We start from the raw sequence: 21,601 nt of genomic DNA on the forward strand, positions 1-21,601 counted from the left end.
CTACCGGTGTCAATAGCTCTACCGTCGTCTGCTTATGGTATTTATGCAGATTATGTTGTTGTCATCATAATTCCTAGTTTCACCGCTAGAATTACTGTTTTGGTGTCTCCGGTTGTAGTGTAGTTAGATGTTTTACCATCGGAGGCAGCACCATCGCCTGTAGTAACTTAAAATGAAAACCATGTAACTTCAGCCCCTGGGGTCAATCCCCGCCAATTACTATTTTTAATCTGCTACATAATAGTTTTGACATAACCCTGGGTTCGGAAACCTTTAATAGTACACTTGTCCTGAGGAATAAAAAAGGAGAGATGTCTAAAGCAAGACTACTTGTCCATGTATTTAAAATGCTACTTAACATAAAACCATTCGTTATTTTACTCATTAGCTAAAATAGTACCTTACTCCAACACAGTTAAAAAAAAAAATCTATCAACTTCCAGACATAAAAAAGAGTATGTAGGAAATAAGAATGGGTTGTCTTGATCATAAAGCCCTATGTAACTTCATACTCGTGTAGCAAATTAGTAATGGTTGTATGCGATGTAAGGTAGTGATAGCTTTGACCAACGTAGGTAGGTGGATGTCATAATCCTTGGTTCATTTTCTAGTGTGAGTTAATTTCTAAATGTATTTTTTCATTGGGTCAATTCCGTACAAACAAATGCTAACATGCATGTTTAGACAACATATATCAACAGCTTAGAAAACACAAATAACCGTTCAAATTGGTTGTTTTTGCTGCAGTATGTCAAAACGGTATATGTATTGGCATTAAGTAAAACCGACAGTTTTCTTACCGTTTTTGTAGTAACTTGTTCGAATATAAACTGAATACAGTAAAAATCCATCTAGTACTGATAATTTTACATATCATCCCCATGTGTTAGCTCTTGTATACAAACGACCTTTTGAGCTTATCACGTTAGGAAACTGCAGGCATCAGGTTTTTTTACATTGAGACATAATCCAAAGAGGATAAAGCGGCACATCGCCATAATATACATAGTTTTTGTTTAATTCACTTTTACCATCAGCTCCCACCCAAGCCAGATAAGGTGAACACCACCGGGTTAGCTCTACATTAATACACCTGATATACAAACATACAGGAATAAAACCAACACAAAACAATTTCAAAGACTCGTAAGTTAGCACAACACTCTTGACACCTGAGCAAACATACCAGCCAGATGTTATAGTTATAATGTAGCGTATTGCTCCAACATATATCCCAGCTCATTCGTAAATAAACCTATAAAATCAACATACACGTGATACCTTTCACGGCCTCAATTATAGTACTCTCCTCCACTTCTAGAGGTTAAACTAGAATTGTTGTAAAGTGTATTTCACGGTTACTTTTCTAGTGACATAATGTTCAGATAGGGACCATACAAACGTAGGTATTTTAAGCCTTTGGAGATGAGTGTAGGATGAGTCTTATTTGCAGTATAAATCATAACTATAACATTCGTTAAACTGTCATAACTACGCCCAAGTATTGGTTAACATTTACAGTTTTGTTTTTGGGATTAAGAGTATGGTAGAGATCATATGTCTGTGAACGTATAACAAAGTAAGCCTACACATTAATTATACTATTAGTCATAACAAACATAAGTACGAACCAGAAACACTAAACTGGAAGGTACATCTGACATATAGTAATTGGTGTCTTATCGTACAATTATTACGTAGCCAAACGTATCATGGACGTTGTTTGGTCATTACATTAGAGTGTAGCTACATAGTCCTCAATAGTAGTAGGTACCATTATGAAAGATTTAGCATAAATAGATACCATATGGCTAACAATTGAGGTAAATGCACTGCTTTTCATTCACATCGGGTAATATAATTGAAAGTTATCATTTGATTAGCAGTTCTTTTTACATCTTTAGAGTATACGTTGAAAACCAGTAGTTTTTGTGTTGTAAAAGAGGCTTTTTTATTTAGTCAAAGTATATTAGAACCTCGATAACAGTAAAAGGAGCTTTATATAGGACTTCAAGTGTACCTATTTCATAGAATACATATCAATCTAAACGACATCTCCGTTAAAACTATTGCTTAACATTAAGTATTTTTCAACACAGTGTCAACTTAAAAGAGTCGTAGACTATATCTATATTACATCCATAGCAAATAGCCGTTTTTAACACTTTGAACATTCGGTACAAAATTCTATAAGAGAATGTGTTTACGATAGGCTTCACAACCCTTATGGTAAATGGGTTAAAAGTAATAGAAACCCACCCATTTATCAATAAACGTGGATTACATTACATTCGTAAAGGTTCTTGACTAAAACAAACATATTTAATCGGACTCGGGGCAAATATAGGGCTTAGTGAAAATGCCGGATATCTAGATTTTAGTTAATAAAACACATGTCTCCAAAGACTGGACTCTGCTATTGCACAAGACGATAATGACATTTTCGCGAGCGCAGAAGACTGCGTTTTCATGGCCGTAGGAATCGACGTTTTTGTGATGTCTATACTAACTTACATATTATTATTATGCATATACAAGTTTCCAGAGAAATCTTCAAGATTTAGCTATCATAGCGAGCTCGTTGTTGTACTACAGTTATATGTAATTTGTGATCGGTGATTTAAATGTAGGTTTATGAATTAACTATCAAAGCATGTATAAATATTTGACTTTACGTATAGAAAACGTGTTCGGTTACACAATAAGAGAGTAATGTAGTTTAAGGACTGTACGGCAATAGCAATTATATACAGGAAATAAGGTTAACCACTATCAAAATTACCTCCAAACGCATGTGATTCTCGAACTATCTTTGTCTACACTGATTTTCGCCTTCAAACATAAGTACATGTGTTATAGCTCTGTGTAGTATGTTTTTGGGTTGATTTAAATTGTAGTACATGGTAGAAATCACACTCTAATATTTTGTATTTTTAAATAATTGCCTGTTTGGTTAATTGACAATTATGGTGACATACAGTATGGAAAGAACTACTGTATTGTATACAGCAATGGGGCATTCAAATTAGTGGGTGTTCGGATTATGGGGTTACGGAGGTTCTACTGTATCAATAACATAGATCTTGCAGTATAACGACAGAGTGTATTTGATATTTTTTATCAGAAGTAAAACATATCTACCTTTCAACATGTGTTAATATTTTACTAGATGTTGTGGTTTGCCCATGATAATGGGTTAATTTACCTTACCCGGTCCGATTTAGTTGTTATTTAATACAACTAAGGTTTCAACGTCTGTTACATCAAGATGTACCGTTGTCAAAAATATCAGTTTTTCAACGGAAGTCAATCACTTGAGGGTCAATCAGGGGGCTTTGTACCTACACATTACACTCATAAATCCTTGGTAGGGTGTTCTCATAGACAGCTGTACTGTTTAATATTACTATCACAGGATAACACTGCGGGTAGTAGTGATAACGTTACCTTAGAATGTTTATTAAGTATTAAATGTTGGCTAGAAATTGATTTCTCACTCAATACAACACCGGTTTCACATCCCAACCCATATTATTCACAACACACAACCAACACACATCTAAATATCCCTAAGTTAGGCCTACCACCACACAGCTATTTTCATTAATGTTACGTTTTGTGTACATGTCTACCAGCTCATAAGTTCAAGTACTGTTGATATAATTCATCAATTTTATGTAAAGGGTTACTCAACCAGTGGACAAAGGCAATTTAACTATTGTCTTATTACATGGTTATTTCTTTGGAACCTACATGGTCTGCCTGGAACCTTTTTCAACACATGCATTAGTTATATTGTCTATCGTATATATGCCATAGGTTTGTTAGGCAATACCAACTAGAGGTTGTCAGTGATTACTTTTCCAATTTCTTGGCCATTAAAATACACCTTTGACTACAGAAACATTTACTGTAAACGTTCTATTTACTTTGTATTATGAAATGGTTGTAATTTCAGAGGCATAAAGCCTTTAGGTTTCAAAGAAACAAGTAAATCCTCGTTAAATATCTACAGTAAAGACTAGTTTACAGGTTACCCATCATCAAGGACAAAGTGAAAGAGACATGATTATACCTAGTTAAATATGGTTAGTTAATTATTTACCCGCTTAAGAGCGTTGATTATAACAGGTTTTAATGTAGGCAATAGGTGTCTCAACAAGGTGATGGAATGAATAAACAATCTAGATATACAGAATAATAGGTGGGATAGCAATATGTATGCAAGGTACTCAATATGTTGATGCAAGGTAAAGTGATGAGTAAACAAGGATATGGTTGTGAGGTAGTGCATATGTTACGTAAAATGTGTTTATTGATCCGTTGAAAAGTAACTGTAAGTTAAATAATTCAACAAAATAATACTTCCTGTTACGTCAGAGAGGAAACCACACTCTGATAAGAGCCTCACAGATCTCAGTTGTAAGATGAACTTATTGTAGGGTATACTCAACGAATGTGATGGTGTAATAGTGAAAGATGTATACAGTTCTCATATTTTAGTACATTAGTGTAATCTGTTTTGGTAACAGGTAGTAGTGAAGACACAGTTAATAAGTATGATCAGTGTTTTAATACATTAATGTAGTCTGTTGTAGTGAAACATTAAGTGAACCCCAGTGTCAGTTCGTTAGTTTCAAGTGGATAGTATTCCACAGTCAGAAGGTGAGTCTTTGAAAATTGCCATTAGTTAAGTAAGGCATGAAATAAACTTGGTAAATTACTCATCCTTCAAATGTTTTATAGAGGTCATGTTTTGTTTCTTGTCGTTTCAGTTATTCAGGACAATAATTCATCCGATCACAAAGAGAGGGCTACAAACCATAGAAATAAAATGGACCGCTTTTAGCAGAAAGGAACCAACCCACACTGGGTCAATTTTGAGTTAGAAGCCTATAAATTTCATTGATTACTATAAATCACTGTTTTAACCAAGAGATACAGGAATTGTTTTGTTGAATTACTATTTTTCTAGATTTTTTTATGTGTAAAGGGTATACATTTAGGTATTGTAATTTAATTTGTTATTCTATGTTTTTGTGGGTTGGTTCCGTTCAGCTTTTTAAAAAATTCCTAGGAATATAAATTAGCAGAAAAGGTCTAGAGGGTTGATTCTTTTCTCTGAAATTCTTTGGCAAATTTTGTTTTAAAGCCAGTTGTTCTTTAAGACACATTCTCTATCTTCTATCTATGAAGCCTTGATTATCATTAACTTTTGAGAAAACCATAAGTCTGACATTCATCAACCTTATACTTAGATGAAAGGTCTCAATGAGAAAATTGGAGGTAACATATTCATTTTTCGAACTAGTTTTTCCTAAGGACCCAAATCTAAATAAAAGGGAAGAGTTGAACATACATAAAGGTGTTTAATTTCCAACAGCTGATAAACAATTTATTATTTTTACTATACTTTTTGAATTTTGTCTGCTAATGTAAATCGAAAGCTGTAATTTCTTATTTAATTTAAATACCCAGCGAAGCGGGTTACGTCAGCTATATTACTATTTTAAGACAGGGACCTCACTTATTAGTGGGTATATTAACCTGAATATGAATGAAGGATGAGTGTGATGATTGTCATGATTGTTGCGCGATCTTATAGCCTTGTTACTGACTATGGCTGGCACATTAACAATATTTTTGCAATTTTTCCCAAAACAAATAGAAATTCAACAAATTGGTCAATAATATAAAAAGTTCTTGCTGTTTTTATAATTTTGGTTAATGTATTCTTAAAAACAGTATCTTTTAAAGGTTCAAATTAAAGAAACAATTACGATAAAAAATAAATATTGTATTACATAATATTTATTATGCAATTCTGCCATTTTTAAATTAGTTTCACAAGCATCACAATAGGCTTGGTACTTACAACTACAAAAGTTAAATAAACAATCTATGCACATACACATTGGCCAACGGTTCAAAAACCATTCTGTTATAAGGCCTACATAACAATAACATTGTATTTTATTTCATACAATTAAACTTCTTCTTATATAAATATAAAATTTGTTTGATTAAGAAATATTAGTTAAAACAAATTAGTCAACAAACAGCTCCATCATAGACAGTCAATGGTTCCATCAACACACAAAACATCAGCTGTTCTAGTAGCAGCTGGTTTTAGGGTTGGTTCCTTTCTGCTGAAATAGATATATGGGTAAGGATGTAACATGTACATGTAAGGACAGAACTAAAGTGGATTAGTTCCTTTCTCCAAAAATCTAAATTGAGTATTTTTGTGGAACCAATGTTGGTTCTTTTCTTCGAAATTCATACACAGGATTCTAATCCAAACAAAATTGTGTTTTTTTTTTTAATATTAATGTCGTTTTGATGAGCGAAACAAAATTTTTTTTTACACAGATTGATTTCCTAAATACAAAACAAACAATATCTCAAAACATTTAATTTTGTGGGTTGGTTCCCTTCTGCTAAATGCGGTCCAAATGTCATACACACTAGTGCTCCGGTGTTCTAACTAAACAAACTTCAGATTTTACAATAAACTTGTTCTGATATATGGCATTACATTAAAGCTGATTAATTTGGTGGGGACATATTACACTACCATTATTCAAGTATTACCCCAACCGGATATAAAACAATCGGTAACTGATAGGGTTTTAAACCCAGTACCTCTGAGTTAAGGTAGTACATAAATATGTTTACATGCAAAAGTAGCTATCAACAGGTGTTATGCCAAAAAGATGACGTCACTCGTATATCGGATAAACAACACTCTACAAATGTGATGGTATATTAGTTGGATGTATTAGAATACAGTACATGTAATAGTGAAAGTACGGTGCTTAAGTTTTAATACATTAATGTAATCCGTTTAATAGATAAATTACAAGTTACAGAGATACGGGTAGGTTATTAAAAATTTCCGTTGATAAAATCGTTTAAGTAAGGTTATCATTACTATAGAATCATTTTTACTAGGTATTATGTTATTCAATACATCAATATAAATAGCTCAAGGCATGTTTCGTCGACACTAGCGCTCCAGTGTAAATTAATAGACTTGTTTTGGTAAAAAGTGAGGTTATGATACGTATGCATTACGATTTTGGCGAAAAAGTGAGGTTAGGTCACTTAGCGGTAACAGTTGGTGGGAAAGCCTATGACAGTTCCTACTTGCACAAGTGAGGTTATGTTACAGATACATACAGTGAGGTTATGTTATTTAGAGAGAACAGTTAGCAGGAAAGCAATTTATCTTGCATATTAAGAACTATACAGAGCATAGTTAGACATCAAACATTTAATACACCCATATATAGAATTAACAGTATAGTAACCATTATAGTGAATCTTATATAAAGTATGTTTTATACATTCATTACTATGGACTTGTTATTTTAAATTAAATACCATCGACACTTAGCACTCCAGTAATGAATTAATAAACTTGTTTAGGTAAAAAGTGAGGTTATGTTACGTATGCATATACAATACAAGGTCACGTGATCAGCTAAGCTTTAACAGTAGTTGGAAAGACGCTGGAGCTGCAACCTGGTGGAGAATTTGTAAACTATAACAACTGATACAACTCAGAGTAAAACATAAAGTGAGGTTATGTTACTTGGTGGGAAAACAGAGGTTATATCACATATACAAGATCATGTAATCAGCTAAGTATCGGACCCATAAACCTCTGAGCTAACCCCAATCAGGTTAGAATCGAACCCATAAACCTACAGCGCTAACCCAATAGGATTAAAATTGAACCCGTTAACCTCTAAAACTAACCCAACCGGGTTAAAATTGAACCCGTGTACCTCTAAAACTAACCCAACCGGGTAAAAATTGAACCCGTGAACCTCTAAAACTAACCCAATCAGATTAAAATCGAACTCGTGAACCTCTAAAACTAACCCAATCAGGTTAGTATCGAACCCGTTAACCAACCCAACCAAGTTAGAATCGAACTCGTGAACCTCTAAAACTAACCCAATCAGGTTAAGATCAAACCCATTAACCAACCCAACCGAGTTAAAATCCAACTCGTGAACCTCTAAAACTAAACCAATCAGGATAGGGTCAAACCACTTAACCAACCCAGTCGAATTAGAATTGAACCCGTTAACCTCTAAAACTAACCGAACCGGGTTAAAATCGAACTCGTGAACCTCTAAAACTAACCCAATCAGGTTAGGATCGAACCCATTAACCAACCCAACCGAGTTAAGATCCAACTCGTGAACCTCTAAAACTAACCCAATCAGGTTAGGATTGAACCCATTAACCAACCCAACCGAGTTAAGATCCAACTCGTGAACCTCTAAAACTAACCCAATCAGGTTAGAATTGAACCCGTGAACCTCTAAAACTAGCCCAATCAGGTTAGGATCGAACCCATTAACCAACCCAACCGAGTTAAGATCCAACTCGTGAACCTCTAAAACTAACCCAATCAGGTTAGAATTGAACCCGTGAACCTCTTAAACTAACCCAATCAGGTTAGAATCGAACCCATTAACCAACCCAACCGAGTTAAGATCCAACTCGAGAACCTCTAAAACTAACCCAATCAGGTTAGAATTGAACCCGTGAACCTCTAAAACTAACCCATTCGGGTTAAAATCGAACCCGTTAACTAACCCAACCGGGATAGAATTGAACCCGTGAACCTACAGCGCTAACCCAATCGGATTAAAATCGAACCCGTTAACCTCTAAAACTAACCCAACCGGGTTAGAATCGAACCCATGAACCTCTAAAACTAACCCAATCGGGTTAAAATCGAAATCGTTAACCAATCCAATCGGGTTTGAATTGAACCCGTTAACCAACCCAATCAGGTTAGGATCAAATCCGTGAACCTCTCCAATCGGGTTAGAATTGAACCTGTAAACCTCTAGCGCTAACCCAACAGGAAATAACATGTTTTGCGGTTGGTTAGAGTCGAACCTGTGAACCTCTAGGATCAAGGACTCACACTACTCCTACTACAATACAACACTATACCAAAAACATTCCAACCGGAAATTAAACATTTGGTTATTGGTAAGGATCGAACCCGAGAACCTCTGGGACCATAGGCTCATATACAAACGGTGAACTATAACACAATACCATACTGAAACTCAAAATATCACCCCAACCGGAAATGACACGTTTGGTGATTGGTAAGGGTCAAACCCGTGAACCTCTGAGATAAAGGACTCACGCTACTCCCGTTACATTACAACAACATACTAAAAATAAAAATATCAACCTGACAAAAAGGGAAGCAGTTGATTGGTTAGTAAGGATCGAACTCTTCAACCTCTGGGACCATAGGTTCATATACAAAAGGTTAACTATAATACATCACCATACCAACAAAAGAAAACACCCCAACCGGGAATGACACGATTGGTGATTGGTAAGGATCGAACTCATAAACCTCCAGGATCATAGGTCCACATTCTAAACAAGTTACAGTAACTACTCCTACTACGATACTAAAACTCAAAATATCACCCTAACCAGAAGGGAAGCAGTTGGTGGTTGGTAGGGATCGGACCCGCAAACCTCTGAGATCAACTACCCAAACTCCTCCCACAACAATACAACACTATACCAAAAACATCCCAAGCGGAAATGAAACGTATGGTGATTGGTAAGGATCGAACCCGAGAACCTCTGAGATCAAGGACTCATACTACTCCCACTACGTTACAACACTATACAAAAAACACCCCAACCGAAAATGAAAGGTTCGGTGACAGTTACTTAGTATTTAGCGAATAGTTAGGATTCAACCCGCAAACCTCTGAGATCAAGGACTCACACTACTCCCACTATGATACAACACCTTACAAAAAACACCCCAACCAAAAATGAAACGTTTGATGACAGGTAATTGGTATTTGGTGAATAGTTAGGATCGAACCCGTGAACTTCTGGCTCATACACAGCTTCTTACACAATCAACCGCTAGGAAAAAACATTTACACACTCCCGTTACTCCGTTAGACACCCCAAATATACATAACATCCATGAAATGTCTATATAACGTTCAACATTTGGTGGCCTTTACAAAGGCCGTTTTTATACTCGACGGTAAAGTTCCGCTTAAGCCTTCTTTCAGCTGTTTCTAACATTAGATACGTGAATTATAATTTTTTTTCATTTGTTATACACTAAAGCATATATATGTAAAATAAAATAAAATTAAATGTTTTTTTTACAAAGAATCAAACTCGTTAACCGGTAATGACATGTTTTGTGATAGGTTAAAATCGAACCCGCAAACCTCACACTACCGGAAATAACCCATAGACCTCCAACCAATATTTACACACCCTGTATATGTAAGTTAAGGTGTCATTTACCACTATAAACTCAATACCTAAAACTAGCGTCGTGGCTCAGTAGCTAACGACCCCGACAACCATCTAAAAGATTGGAGTTCCATCCCCGGTCAAGCCAACACTTTTTATCCATAATTAATTTAATATTAATATAAACACCTACGTCAGCTGATCATGCGCAGTATCAATTTTGTCCGCAATCGCCGCCACCCCTACTCTCAGAGAAGCACCGATTAGGAACCTCAATAATATCTTGCAATAAAGGTCGGTAAAGCAATGGTATTTTACTTTGATTTTTTCCTCAAAAAGCCACCTAGAGACTCCCACGTCTAAAGTAAGAACTAGGATGAATAGGCTACTTTAATTCAGCTTGCTGGATATTCACAAGGAACCCACGCAAAAGCTCTTTGTGATACCGATTAGACCGTTGAAGGCTGCCAAGAATTCTGCTTCTGTTAGAACGAATCTCCTTTGTTCGTAAGATTGAGGTCCAACAAAATATGGCCATTATATTTTCCAATAATGGTGAGAATGGTATGCAATGTTATTATTAAGAGCTTTTGGATACCAAATTGTCAAAATATATTCAAAGTTAAGTTTTTAAAATTAATCAGCATTTTTAGTTTTGTATAATAAATATATATTATTCACTCACATGGAGTGTTCCTCTCACAGTACCTACTGAGGTAGACGTTTTATCATGTAACTGTGGCGTGGCATTTTAGTCAATAAATACTTCTATTTCTACTTTTCGGTGGATCGCCTAAACTTCACGGTATGCATGAAGTTTGAAACTAATAGGCTTTCGTTTTAAACTTTAGGTGAGATCGAGACTTTTGTAAAATAACAACAAAGGCAATTGCGTTGTGCATGGGGTTTAAGCTGGAACCAACTCTGAGTACTGGTTGAAGAAACCATACGATATAACACACCGATTAAGACTCAATGTGAATTGTGTTCTAGATTTACAAAGCTAGAGTCGGTTGAATTACAACCTGAATATGAAATTCTAAAGTAGTTTTCTTGGTAAGAGATGTTTCCGTGGTTAGGGATAAGTTAGTTTCCAAGTTATCTAAACAGGAATACCTTAAGATTCTCGTTTTACTGTTTTCGTTAGTGTAATTGGGTCACCAAAATAATGTATATTCTTAAAGTTGTGGTTAGTTTGTTTGAAATAAAAAGCAATCCTTCTGTTAATTCTATGATTTTTTGTTTAAGTCATACTTACGATGATGTTTAATTGAAAGGCTTGTATACTCATAGAAAACTTTTCAATAGCAGCTGAACTAGTCACAAATACTAACCTTCGTAATACCTTGATTTTTGCATTTTATAAGATCCCAGAGACCTTTTAAGCTAAGTGATAAATTACCTCTATTACTTATAATACAACGAAAGAAACCTTACCCTCACAAAAGGCTTTCACAGGTCACCATTTCGTAATACACAACACACGAAGCGCCTGTCACAGCTCCAAATATACCCAAGGCTCTTCAGACAGTGTCTTATTTAAGTTTTAGCATGAAACGTAACATTCCCTTCATGTCATTCAAAGTGTAGGCCATTATGACCGAGATATACTTTCTAATTTGTCCAATGACAATCATGATGGTGCGCCAAAAGTTATCTTTGTCATATGGCTTTCATCACCAGTAGTAGTAGTGGATTAAACTAACACATACTTCATAAAATAAATATTCAAAAACATCAAATAATTTAATCACTCCTCCATTGGGTTAAAACCAGTTGGTGACTATTTACACTATTTCTGTATTCATGAAATTTAATCTAACTCTAAATTTATCTTTAGACTACCAACCATGTTCTCGTCCTGTTCGGGTCTGGACATCTGCATTTTTCGCTTATCTGCAGAAGCAGAGCCAGAGTCGAAGCTTCGGTGGATGCCTATGGCGGGGACCTCCACCTCCGCGTGAACGTGAGTCGCGGGCGTAGCCCCTGGCTCTTGTTTGGAATCAGCCACTATTTCCACCGTCTCTACCTTCTTGCCGTTCTGGCTCACTGAAACAATGTTCCATAAATAAGTTGAATCCTGCTAGACTAGATAATGCAGATATACCTAAAACAATTAATTATTTTGTAGTTTTTTTTAGTACACTCGTAAAAATGTAAGGTTTTTGTGCTTCTGGTACTTAAACCCTCAAAGCTTCATGTAACCACCCATTTATTTATTGTTAAATTTGCGTACTTACTATATTCTTTCACGGTCAGAATCCCATAGCTTTCCCAATCTCCTTTAATTGGAATGTGATTCGGACCATATTAAGTTTTGGTAGAATAATTATTTAATTTTCATAATATTGCCAAACACATACTATAATACCTATAAAAAATATTATATATTTTTATATTTGTGATAGGTGTTATAATAGTTTTGGTTAATATTATCTAAAGGATATGGGTTTTTACAATACTTAACACTGGCTAAAAAATATTGTAGTCTTTATAGAAAATGCTTAATTAACTGTTTACTATATATTTACCAAAACCGTTTTGTAAAAAAAATGATCGTGTCTTAAAACTGCGTCAATGATTTTAAATGTCTCATCAAGTTAAACATTTAAATGTGTGTTTTAATTCTGCTGTACACGTAAACAAACGGTTATTTTTTCTAAGAAAATTACATTATGCTTATCGCTATCAAACCAACCTAAAAACAAAACTATTTAATGTTGCCTCGTCAGACAATCCTTAACGTAGTGTTGATGTTGCTACATATGTTTCGGTGGTTATTTACTGATCTCCGCCATCGTCAGGCAAACAAAAGGATCCACTTGATGTGTCGTCAGAATGAATAAATAAAACACACATTTTACAAAACACAAAAACGAAAATGATAGGCCTATCATTTTCGTTTTTGTGTTTTATTTATTCATTCTGACGACACATCAAGTAGATCCTTTTGTTTGCCTGACGATGGCGGAGATCAGTAAATAACCACCGAAACATATGTAGCAACATCGACACTACATGTTAAGGATTGTCTGACGAAGTATGTTTTAACCATTATATGTCATATTACGCAATCCTGGGGCTATGAAAATGAATTTTAATTTTATTTAATGTTGATATTTAATGTTATTTAATGTTTTATTTAATTTTATAAAACCTTTGATATGATTTATTAGCAGAGTTGCATAACCAGTAACGGAATACGCCTCCACATAAAGAGGGGGACATATTTGGGTTTTAATCCTTACAAAAACAACGTATCTCCTCACTTCATTGAGATAAAATGTAATAATTCTCATATATAACGGTAGCTTATATCTACTAGAACTGCTAAACTTGCATTAGCACAATAAAACAATTTATTTCCAAACGATTGTTTTGCAGCTCTTTATTAACGCTGTAATATATCTTTGACTAAATGACCCCACACATATTGAGGCACACATACTGACACACATATTGAGGTTAAAATAAGTGTGTATGTCCATTAAGAGAAAATCAAATTCTAACTCTATATTATTTTGTACACGAGTACTTTAATCGAAATGTATATCAGCTCAAAGAAATCAGTGTCTTCGTCTTCAGGTTTTAGCGCCGAATATATTTACACTTACTTACCTTGGTGTTTGTTTTCAATATGACCTTCGCGGTGGCCATTCACATCACTGAAAACTCGAGCACTGCTCTTTTGCATCGATATAAGATCTGAAAAATATAATGAGAAACTTTAAACAGTTTTTAAAATAATTGAATGTAAGTATTTAATTATAATTTATAATGTTGATAATATTTCCATGGTAAAATTTTACTTACATTACAATCTTTATACACATGCATTGAGTTAGTTGTCATGAAAATAATTGAGGGAAATCACTCGGATTCTCAATGGGATAGCAATAAGGTACATTTATATACAGTGAAAGATTCCCACGTTGCACTTTGTAGTTGATTACCTTTACAGTAAGTATTGATGGTATTCTTTCACATTAGCCTACTCCAACAGATATGAAAGCGGTCGAATAAAATAGGATCAATATTTTAGAGGTATTTGCTGTTATTTGCCATTTATTGATGTTACAAGCGAATTTACAAAAGGCAAAAATCTATGTTATGCTAAAAACTTTGGTATTTATTAATAATTAGATGACAAGGAAGAAACCGTTACGACTCTAGGTCTATCAAACCTACAGTAACATAATTTTGAAATACTTGAAAAATGTTATAAACCCATCCGTTTTCATGAAATTTGTATCCAAATATGTTTAAATGGCAACCAAAGTGTATTGGCTTTGAAAGTTACAGATTTAAAATAAAACTACTCTGTTTGTGGAATTAGGTATGACTAATATAATTTGGTTTACTGAATTATAACTTAGGAAAATGATATGATTAATGTGCTCTAATATACAGGGTGATTGATATAAGTGTGCCAGCCGTTTTATTCGAAAACTATAAGAGATATCAAAAAAAGTTAAATGGTAAGTGCCTTGGATTTTTTATTAAAAAATTTTTGTCAAGTCAAAAAATTATTTTAGCCGCCATTTTTCCAATATGGCCGCCAACATTGATTTTTCTTACGGAACACCCTGTATTTTATTATGTATTCTGGTAGAAAAAGTAATTTTAAGACCATTTTATTCTTGTCATTTTTTTCATAAACCTAACCGTTTCAAAGATAATAATGGTTAAAGTTTTGAAATTTCTGCATGAGAAAGAGTTTCGATAAAGGCTTTCCACCATTCAAAATTTCACAACTTAAACCATTATTATCTTTGAAACGGTTAGGGTTATGAAAAAAATGACAAGAATAAAATCGTCTTAAAATCAATTTTTCTACCAGGATACATAATAAAATACAGGGTGTTCCGTAAGAAAAATCAATGTTGGCGGCCATATTGGAAAAATGGCGGCTAAAATAATTTTTTTGACTTGACAACAATTTTTTAAATAAAAAATCCAAGGCACTTACCATTTAACTTTTTTTGATATCTCTTATAGTTTTCGAATAAAACGGCTGGCACACTTATATCAATCACCCTGTATACACAATGCTAATGTTCTGTGTCACACTATATACCGTCAATGTATTATATGGAATTAAATCAATACCGTTCAGTCATAAATCACATCACTGCTTGGCTACATCGAAATGCTTTCAACTATAAAAGAGACACTTTTAAGTTGGTTTGGGGTAAGACTTTGCGTTTCCTATCTGAAACAGATTTAGGGAATATCTTTAAAACAACTTCTGGTGACAAAACTTTACCCCATAATTTCAAACAGGTTTATCACTAATAATCTCTAAATATTTTTGGACTTTTCTGAACATGGTTGAATATCTAGTTTATAGGGTAATCTTTGTGATATTCTATTATTTACTCTTTATTAGTTACTTGTGTTAAACCTAAACTAAGGATATAAGGCGAGACTATTATTGTTCTTTCCTTACATTTAAGAGGCTTTCAGGAACGGGCAAAGATATATTTCCCAAATGTTTCTCTCAATTGACGGTCAAACACTTTAAAACAAGCCTTTATGTGTCTAGTCATTATTTTTTTACTATAATCCTTTAATTTATCTCGATTTACAGCCATTTTACGAATTTACCTACAGGGAAAACAGCTATTAGCGTAGGCAGCACGGAAAGACCTGGGGCTGATTTACCTTGTTGATGATCCTAGAGGCCAAAAACACTATTGGTTCAAAGTTTTATGTTTGTGTTTTATGTTGTGTGTTTTCAAGTCTTTTCCAAATTTGTACCATTAAAACATTGAAATGCTCAATTTTCGTGCATATATTTCACTATATATTTCTCGACGGAAAATGCCACTTTTTCCCCCTAGTAATGAAAAATACTATTCCCTTCCCTGTAGCAGCAAACTTAAGTCCTCGTTAAATATAATTTCACTTAAAGAGGGGATGAATAGGACTTGTTAATGGAAAAATGTTAGTTAAAATCTAATCAGACAAATTGAAGTTAGCTTACTCTGCAGGTTTGCTGAGGCGGGGTATTTTTACTTGTTTCGTAAACGTTACAGTTTAGTTCGTATGATGTGGTGAGGTAATGCACTATGGACATAGACACTGCTATTGATTTTATCAGTTTGCTCTTTGTCAAATACTGTAGTAATTAATGAGCAATCGCAGTATTGTACCGTGACATAAGTCCGTGTTGTATACAGATTTTCAAACAATTACCCTGAAATTTAGAATTTGTACTTTGTTCGATAAAGTTAGTTTTTTTTCTCCCAAAATGCAAACAAATTACTTGTTAAAAGTATTAGTACTGTACCAACATTTCGAGCCATGAAAAAATACCTTTTCCTACAGTTACCTAACAATGTACATGTTCTCCCACTGATTTGAGAAAGCAAAGTGGCCAATTCGCTCATCAGTGAGACAATGTTAACATTGTCTCACTCTAATTACTTTGTCTCACTCCAGATTTGCAACGTGAAGGCACGAAATAGTGAGCGCGTAACATGCAGGCAACGTCGTATGCGCGCGAAATACGTTGGCAGCACTGGTTGTAAATCAGCTGGTCAGCTGTTGTACTGTTGTATTTGTCACTTCACATTAAATGTTATATTAAAAGTTCACTTCTGTGTAAAAATAGGTTATGTTTCTTCACAAATTTATTTGTTTTATGGTAACTGTAGGAAAAGTATAATGTGCAACTCGAGTTCAAAGTACAATTGCCTCACTCGAGAAACCATTCCACGGCGAGTGAGTAAGGATTTCTCTCGAGTGAGTCAATTGCTCACTTTTCTCACTAGTTGCACAAATAACTATTTATAATCTTATAATGCTTCTAGAGTCTGTTAAAACAATATTTTTTAAAAGACCGAACCTGGGTACTAATATGTCTTTAATGTATTAATAATAAATACTATTACAATAAATACTGTTAATTGGCTTGTATCCTAACATGATTAATCTTAGTTTAAATTGTGGCAAAATTTGGCCACTTTAATTTGTGTGTTTTGAGATAAGTCTTACTATGATTACTGTAAATTATATCATAATAGCTTGTTGCTGTGATTAATATTCTTTACTTATCAAAATTAAATAGAAAGGAACAGTTAATCACCTAATTAAAACTAAAACTAAAACTTTATATGTACCTGGGTCATTCTATTCATTCGCAATACTGAAGATATGATTTATTTAGTTATAAGGTAAATTGTGATAGTTTCAAAATATTTATCACATTTTAATTGCTAAGAGAAAGAATCATTTTAACTCCGGAAAATCTTTATGTAAAGAAATAGGCTAATGTTTTTGGGTAATCCATTAAACAAGCTGTTGTTGTTTTTACTAGCCCGCTGAGATTTTTCGAGCTTCCTGGAAATTCTTTTACACACAACCTCGTTTAACAAGTAATTTCGCTACAGAGTAATAATAGTCGGCTAAACATAACATTTTGATTGTTTGTCAAGTGTTGCTGTTCTTATGGATTGTAAATAAAAGTAAATTGCCAATTAAAATGTATGTATTCGCTTATACTGTATCAACATTCACGATTGTAAAGGGATTTATAAAATAGGTTTAGTTTTGATTTCCTTCAATTAAAAACTTTAATCCCCATCATACCCAATAGAATGTTGACTGATTCCGTTGGTTTTAATATGTAATTGACTATGGTTTTATCAAAATTAAGATAGAACATGCATACATAAGCATTACCATTTATTGAAACAATAAAACATTTATTTACAGTAGACTTTGTGGATAACAGTCCATTCCCACATAATGGGTGCCATAAATGTCACCAGCATACGACTGTTGCGAATATGAGTTCCTAAACAAATCAAACTGATGGAAATCAAGCTTCATTTCAAAAGCAATTGGAAACTTGGCTATAAACGTTCTTAACTTTGCAACACTCTATTGCTTGAAGTTATTTTAATGTGTCATCACCAGGGAATGCATTTTTGGGCCTTTATCCTAGTGAAATTCACCCTGGTTTCAGCAATTGCTTTTGAGGAATATAGACAAAATTATGTATGACAAATGTTAACTTTAAAATATTAATTATTTGAAATTATGTTAAAGATCAAGCGATTAAAAGGGTTTTTGTTGAAATCAATACATGAATCTCATATGTACATTTCAACAAGAAATGTTTCCTTAATTTAATTAATAAGTCACAATAAGGGCTACTAGTATTTTTCCAAAAGGAAAGCTAGTCATATGTGATTGTTTATGAAAATACTGTTATTTTGTGTTTACTATTGACGATGTCTGTGTATTATGATACACAGACATATATATATTATTTAAGCATAATAAGATTATGGAAGTTATTTTTGCATGGCTGGGATTGTTGGTACGAAAACTTATAAAAAATAAATTGCAATTTGGGAGAAGATAAAAAAAAACCTAAAAATGTTTATACAGAGTGTCCCAGAACTCTCTACCAATATTTTAGGGCATTGTTCCTGGGTAAGAAACATATTCAAATATCATATTTAAATTGTCCGGAAGTCCTTAGTTACTCAGATAGCCGCCATTTTGTTTTTTTCACTTATTATTTTTTTCTGAAAATTGGTTAAACATGCGAAGTTGAAACTTTGCAAAAAAATTTATGACAACTAGACAAAGCTACAAAAAAATTGTGACGACTTTTTCAAATTCATAAAACAAAATGGCGGCTGTTTAAAATTTTGTTTCTTAAATTACTCGAAAACCGTTAATTTTACAAAAGTTTTACAAGAATAACTTTTTTAAGGCAATTTCATAACAAATCGATCGACACCGTATTCTTTAAGATCGGACGAGTATTAACTGAGATATGGCAGTTTTAGTGATACGTGACCGCTGGATATTAGTTGCAGCGCCTGCTGAAAGCGGTCACGTATCACTAAAACTGCCATATCTCAGTTAATACTCGTCCGATCTTAAAGAATAAGGTGTCGATCGATTTGATATAAAATTGCCTTAAAAAAGTTATTCTTGTAACATTTTTGTAAAATCAACGGTTTTCGAGTAATTAGAGAAACAAAATTTTAAACAACCGCCATTTTGTTTTATGAATTTGAAAAAAATCGTCATAATTTTTTTGTAGCTTTGTCTAGTTGTCAAAATGTTTGTGCAAAGTTTCAACTTCATATGTTTAACCAATTTTCAGGAAAAAATAATAAGTGAAAAAAACAAAATGGCGGCTATCTGAATAAATAAGGACTTCCGGACAATTTAAATATGATATTTAGATATGTTTCTTACCCAGAAACAATGCCCTAAAATATTGGTAGAGAGTTCCGGGACACCCTGTATTTATGTTTTTGTCTGCAGATAGGTAACTTGCTTTTAGAATAACATGTGGTTATCCTCCAAATAGATACAAATTCGGATATGGTTCGGTATGAAAACTTGGTTGTTTAATGTGTTGGGTAACCAATAAAGACAAGCTAAAATCAAATTGTAATCTTCTTAAACACACGCAAAAATAGCTGTACCTATAGTGTAATGAAAGCCCCTTCCTTTTCTCACAAGCTGTTTAAACTAAACAGTGTAATATATAAAATGTTTACTTCAAAACATTGGTTTTGCGAATCATACATAGATACCGCTATCTTTAAAATTAACTCAAACGCTTTTTGGAGTTATACTTTAACAAAGACGGATTTTATTTTTCTTATTAACTGTATTCGGAGTTTACAATCATTTTTGCTCTTTTTTTAGTTAGATTTTCAATACTAAGATTAATATTTTAGTAACTGCACCTAGCCCACAAAGTAATAATGACGATTCACAACCTTATAATGTATCTAAATCTGTTAAATATTTCTCTCTAGTTAAACTTCACCAAGTTAGTGTACTTAAAATGCAGAGTTGTGTGCACACTGTATCCATTTTAATTGGGACTGTGTTACCTTACGTTTTGAGCATTAGTTTAATTAAGCTAATTATTTCGCGAGGCTCTGTCCCGCATTTTGATGTTTACAAAACGTGGTTCTTCTAATTCATACTTGACCATTATTACTTATGAGAAATACGGGGGGGTTTACAATAATCAGTTTTTATTTTTAAATGATAACAGCATGCCTAATTCCATAAAGAAAGTACAAATTAGGAAACTCACGTTTAAAACATGAGTTTAAACGATTCGTGTTTTATAGACAGTATTAAATGCCACACTCCTAATCACTGTTAAGGAATAAAAAATTTAATTAAAGGTCAATTTGGGTTAACTATCCACGTTTTGCGTAACGAGATTAGTTTTCAAGCACTTATCATAAAACAACCTGTTGTTACTGTTCAGGCAGTAAGAAATAAGTATAGCGAAAGGGTTATTTGCTGTTAGTTTTTCTCACTTTCCTTTAAGAGATTGGTTGAGGAACGCCTGTCATAAAACAATGTGTTTGGAAAGATATAAAATAAGAGATTCAGTATAAAAAATTAGGACCTAGAACCCTTAAACAAAATTCTCTATTAGTTTGTTATAAACAATATACTAATGTATTACATCGAAATAGTTATAAGTCTGTAGATAAATTTTAAAGTACAATCACAAAGATAAAGAAGATACATTAACAACATTTTTAACTAACCTTAAGTTTATTAATGTAATTTTCAAAATATCAATGCATTTGTCACAGACTGAATAGCAAAAAAAATATTGATTGACAACAAACACCTTTCATGCTTATAGATAATACAAATTTTAAGTTTAAATTATCTCTGTACAGAGGAAATCTTGATTGTTACCGATGACCTTGTCTATGTGTCAGATATTATTTGTGTAACAATATATCACTCTGTGGTAAGGTATAGAACGCAGTTTGACAAGTTGGTAACAACCTTGTCTATGTGTCAGTGGTCATTTATGTAGCAATATATCTTGTTGTATGAGATATGGAATATACGTTAACATCTTACACGTTGACATGTTAGTAACAAATTCCCACAAGGGGATCTAGGTTGTCACTGATGACCTTATCTGTGTGTCAAAGGTCATTTTTGTAACAATATATCCCTCTGTGATGAGATATGGAATACACGTTGAAAATCCCACAAGGGATCAGGGTTGTCACCGATGACCTTGTCTATGTCTCAGAGGTCATTTTCGTAACAATATATCCCTCTGTGATGAGATATGGAATACACGTTGAAAATCCCACAAGGGATCAGGGTTGTCACCGATGACCTTGTCTATGTCTCAGAGGTCATTTTCGTAACAATATATCCCTCTGTGATGAGATATGGAATACACGTTAACATGTTGGTAACAAATTCCCACAAGGGGATCAGGGTTGTCACTGATGACCTTGTTTATGTGTCAGAGGTCATTTTTGTAACAATATATCCCTCTGTG

General features: G+C 33.6%; 1 protein-coding gene across 1 annotated transcript in view; it reads right to left on the reverse strand.

Moving 5' to 3' along the window:
- LOC128998124 (uncharacterized) overlaps positions 1-21,601 on the reverse strand; it is a 156,846-nt gene that overhangs the window by 36,271 nt on the left and 98,974 nt on the right. Inside the window, exons 5-6 of the mRNA XM_054424123.1 lie at positions 13,903-13,989; positions 12,134-12,333 (exon numbers count right to left, since the gene is read on the reverse strand). Of these exons, the coding sequence (XP_054280098.1) occupies positions 12,134-12,333; positions 13,903-13,989 (287 nt within the window). The remainder of the gene's footprint in view (positions 1-12,133; positions 12,334-13,902; positions 13,990-21,601) is intronic.

Source organism: Macrosteles quadrilineatus, unplaced genomic scaffold, assembly GCF_028750875.1.
Source record: "Macrosteles quadrilineatus isolate MER2022 unplaced genomic scaffold, UCM_ALF_1.0 Scaffold_7__1_contigs__length_78375512, whole genome shotgun sequence".
NCBI classification, from domain to species: domain Eukaryota; kingdom Metazoa; phylum Arthropoda; class Insecta; order Hemiptera; family Cicadellidae; genus Macrosteles; species Macrosteles quadrilineatus.